The 3,953-nt window shown below is 39.8% G+C and overlaps 1 protein-coding gene across 1 annotated transcript; it reads left to right on the forward strand.

Moving 5' to 3' along the window:
• Window positions 1-2,001: 2,001 nt before the first annotated feature.
• Window positions 2,002-3,503, forward strand: HRH1 (histamine receptor H1). The gene has a single exon (XM_039482171.1). The coding sequence runs from the start codon at window positions 2,076-2,078 to the stop codon at window positions 3,501-3,503; it is 1,428 nt and encodes a 475-aa protein (XP_039338105.1). The 5' UTR covers window positions 2,002-2,075.
• Window positions 3,504-3,953: the final 450 nt, after the last annotated feature.

Below are 3,953 nucleotides of genomic sequence, written 5' to 3' on the forward strand. Positions count from 1 at the left end.
GTTTATTAATCTTGAGAAATCTTGTTTTCACCAGAATTTTTTATTTGAATTTTAAAATTTAGTAAATTGTGTCATCTCAGTTTGGAACCTTTCATGTAACCCTGTGTTGAGGAGGAAGAGATTAGCTATTATGTAACCACCTATATGCCTTAAATGGCCTCAGATGCAGTCTCATCTGTGGCTTCACTCTTAGGAGTGATTTGACCCTACCAGTATCAGCCATTTGGCTAGAACATAAATTATTAATTGGCATTGTGATTGGTAATGCCTTATTATTTTGGGGCTGATAATCTGGGAGGGCAGCAGTCTTATTCAACTATCAGATAAAGCTTATGAGGAATTATTGGTTTATTTGACACGGATCAGCCCAATAATTAGATAAATGGATTATCTGATATCCTCTACTTTTATTTTGTTATTTATAGGCAGCTTATTTTACTTTCTTTTCAATCAGTTAATTAAATAAAATATATTCAGTTGGAAATCTGGATGGACTGAAAGTTTCTTCCCCAGATGTACGGATCAGAATTATGAGGAACCTGATAGTAAATAATTGAGATAACTCTGTTCTTATGCTGTATATCTTTGATTTCCATATGTTATTGGGTTTAGTGAATGCTGTGGATACCTTTCCTATTCTTGATGTCACTTCCTACAAGGTCTCCATTGGCTAACAAGATGCTGCCCAATTAGAAGAAATATACTACTTTCTTGATGTTTTAGCCTTCTAATGTAATGTTGCTACTTGACATCTGGGTTTTGAGGATATTTGTTTCAGCATAACTGATTCTGAGCCCAGCTTGGCTGCTGTTGCCAGATTATCTGTCTTTGATTGTAGCTTTTTGGGGTATTTCTCAATAGCGCAATATCATCAGCAGAGTCTAGATCTACAAGGCATTTTCCATCTACCCATGTTATACCAGTGTGTGTGTTGCTAATACACTTCTTCATTAACCAATCTATGGTAATGCCAAACAGCACCAGAGCTAGAAGGGAGCCCTATTTCACACAAGTACCCACTTTGAACTTCTCTGTCTGATTATTCACCCTTACAGAGCACTTTGCATTTCCATACATGGCCTTAGTGATGTAGTGATGCTGATAACTAATACAGGCTGTAATCAAGAAGCTGCAAAACAAAGCAGCAGGAGATGATCAAATCACAGCAGAAATGCTAAAAGCAGTTGGTATAACCACCCTAACAAAACTGACAGAACTGTTGAATGAAGTCTGAGAAAAAGAGACTCTTCCTGACCAGTGGAAACGTGGAATCATTGTCAGAATGCCCAAAAAGGGTGATCTCACTGACTGTAACTAGAGAGGAGTTACACTACTCTCTGTTGTAGGGAAAGTCTTCTACAGCATGATACTACATAGGATGAAAAAGGCAGTGGATGTAAAGTTTAGAGAAGAACTAGCTGGATTCAGGCCCAAGAGATCATGTGTAGATCAGATATTTACACTAAAGATAATCATCAAAGGATGTATAGAATGGCAGCTTCCCCCTCACCTCCCCCCTATCACCAGTTTCACTGATTTTCAGAGTTATCTGACAGCCGGCACAGACATATATTGTGGAATATTCTTCAGACCTATAGAATCCCAGGCAAAGTTGTTAACATCATTAAGACTATATATATTCCTCATACAACTCACTTGACCTTTCCAAGCCTTAGTTAAAATTGATTAATGTTTGAAAAGCCCTGTCAAAGGGGAGATATTATGCTAAAGTGTGCAGTATTCTTTTTATTTTATTGCAATTATTGAACCAAAGGAGGTTGTGGAATCCCTGTCATTGGAGGTTTTGAAGAGCAGGTTAAATAAACACCTGTCAGGGATGGTCTAGGTTTAGTTGGTACTACGTCAGAGATGGAGAGGGGCAGGGAGATGGACTAGGTGTCCTCTTAAGTCCCTTATAGTCTTACATTTCTATGATGCTATTTTTTTTCTCTTACAGAGTCACCAAAAGAACCAGAAAGCAACACATCATAAACTCAACCACACTTGTAAACAAGAGTGCATTACCAGGATCCTTACAGCTGCCCTGATTTCTCCTCTGTGACCTTGAGCAAAAGATGTGTGAAACAAAGAACTCAACAGAGGCTCACCCAATCCCGCTAGGGATGGCCCTGGGGAGCATCTCACTGATCACAGTCATCATGAATATTTTGGTCCTATATGCAGTGAAAACAGAAAGAAAGCTGCATACAGTTGGGAACCTGTACATTGTCAGCCTATCAGTCGCGGACCTTATAGTTGGTGCAGCTGTTATGCCGCTGAACATTATGTACCTACTGAAGCACAGATGGGAACTGGGCAGACCAGCCTGTCAGTTCTGGCTCTCAATGGATTATGTAGCCTCCACAGCCTCCATCTTCAACCTTTTTATACTGTGCCTAGATCGTTACCGTTCAGTTCAGCAGCCACTCAAGTATCTCAAGTACCGGACCAAAAGTAGAGCTTTGGTAATGATTTCTGGAGCTTGGCTGATTTCTTTTCTGTGGATCATACCGATTCTAGGCTGGCGTACTTTTACCAATGATAGGGAACAGCAAGTGGAAGAAGGGACCTGTGAAACAGAGTTCTCCAAAGTCACCTGGTTTAAAGTGTTGACGGCCATTTTCAACTTCTATGTCCCATCTTTACTGATGTTATGGTTCTATGCAAAAATATACAAGGCTGTCCGGAAACACTGTCAGCACCGAGAGCTAATCAATGGATCGTTTCGGTCTTTCTCAGAAAGCAAAAGTATACATCGTGATAAGGTGCAGGAAAAGCAAACCATTTGCCACCAAAAGCCAAATAAAGATATAAACACGGATCTTTTGAAAAGAAGCTCTGTAGACCCTTGCTGCAATGTAAATCTCTACTTCCCTCAGTCCAAAAGTATGGGGGCGAAGCTTAAACTCAGCAGCTTTGACAAACCCCCAAAAGCTCTCATTACAGAAGGTGACAGCAAGGTAGTAAAACTAAGCTGTTTTCCCCTTGCCATTGCCAAGACTCAGCTAGGACCAGATAAAGTGGGAATGAAATATGTTCCTGTCAAGAAGGGGTCTTGCTCACAGGCTCCAGAGTTAAGTGACACATCAGGTGAGCACACTTTCATTGAGGAGGCCTCCTGTAAAAATGACTCCGATCTCACCCTGATCCCAGCAACTTCTAGTGCTGAGGAAAAGACTAACAAAAACTCTGCAGACCTCAGTTACCTGAAGAGCACCTGGCGGAGACTGCGCACCCAGTCCATGCAAGGGGTGCATGTGAACAGGGAGAGGAAAGCAGCCAAGCAGCTGGGTTTCATAATGGCAGCCTTTATGGTGTGCTGGATTCCCTATTTTGTGCTGTTTATGGTAATAGCCTCTTGTCAAAGCTGTTGCAACTACAGTTTCCATATGTTCACTATTTGGCTTGGTTATGTGAACTCCACTTTAAATCCATTCATCTATCCCCTCTGTAACGAGAACTTCAAGAAGACGTTCAAAAAGATCTTTCATATTCACTCATAATACCTCATCAGGCTGTTTTTATTTGGGGTGGAAAAAAAAGTGAATCCATGATTTTTCAAAGAAAGAAAACTTTCCAGTTTCAAAGGAAATTATGAATGAGGTAGAAGGCTTTAAAAATGTAATCCATAGAACTATCATGTGAAAACAGGAAACACGTATTTACATGACAAATAAAAGCTTTAAAGTTCAAAGTATTTAAAGGGGAACTGGCTTTGACAAGGATTCCTGAAAACTCAGGGCTCAGTCTCAGGACTGCTATGCTAATGTACATATTTTACAACTTTTAAGACTTCCTTTTTCCATTATGTAGAACATAACTGTAGAGATGGACAGAAATCTTCAGTGGTTATGAGCTAATTAGATATGGAAAGAAAAAAGACTTCAGTTTATATGTTCACTCTAATGTTCATGTTGTCTTCTGTAACTTACTTTTTTTAAAAGTTAACCTGG

This window comes from Mauremys reevesii, linkage group 7 (genome assembly GCF_016161935.1).
Source record: "Mauremys reevesii isolate NIE-2019 linkage group 7, ASM1616193v1, whole genome shotgun sequence".
In the NCBI taxonomy this organism is placed as follows: domain Eukaryota; kingdom Metazoa; phylum Chordata; order Testudines; family Geoemydidae; genus Mauremys; species Mauremys reevesii.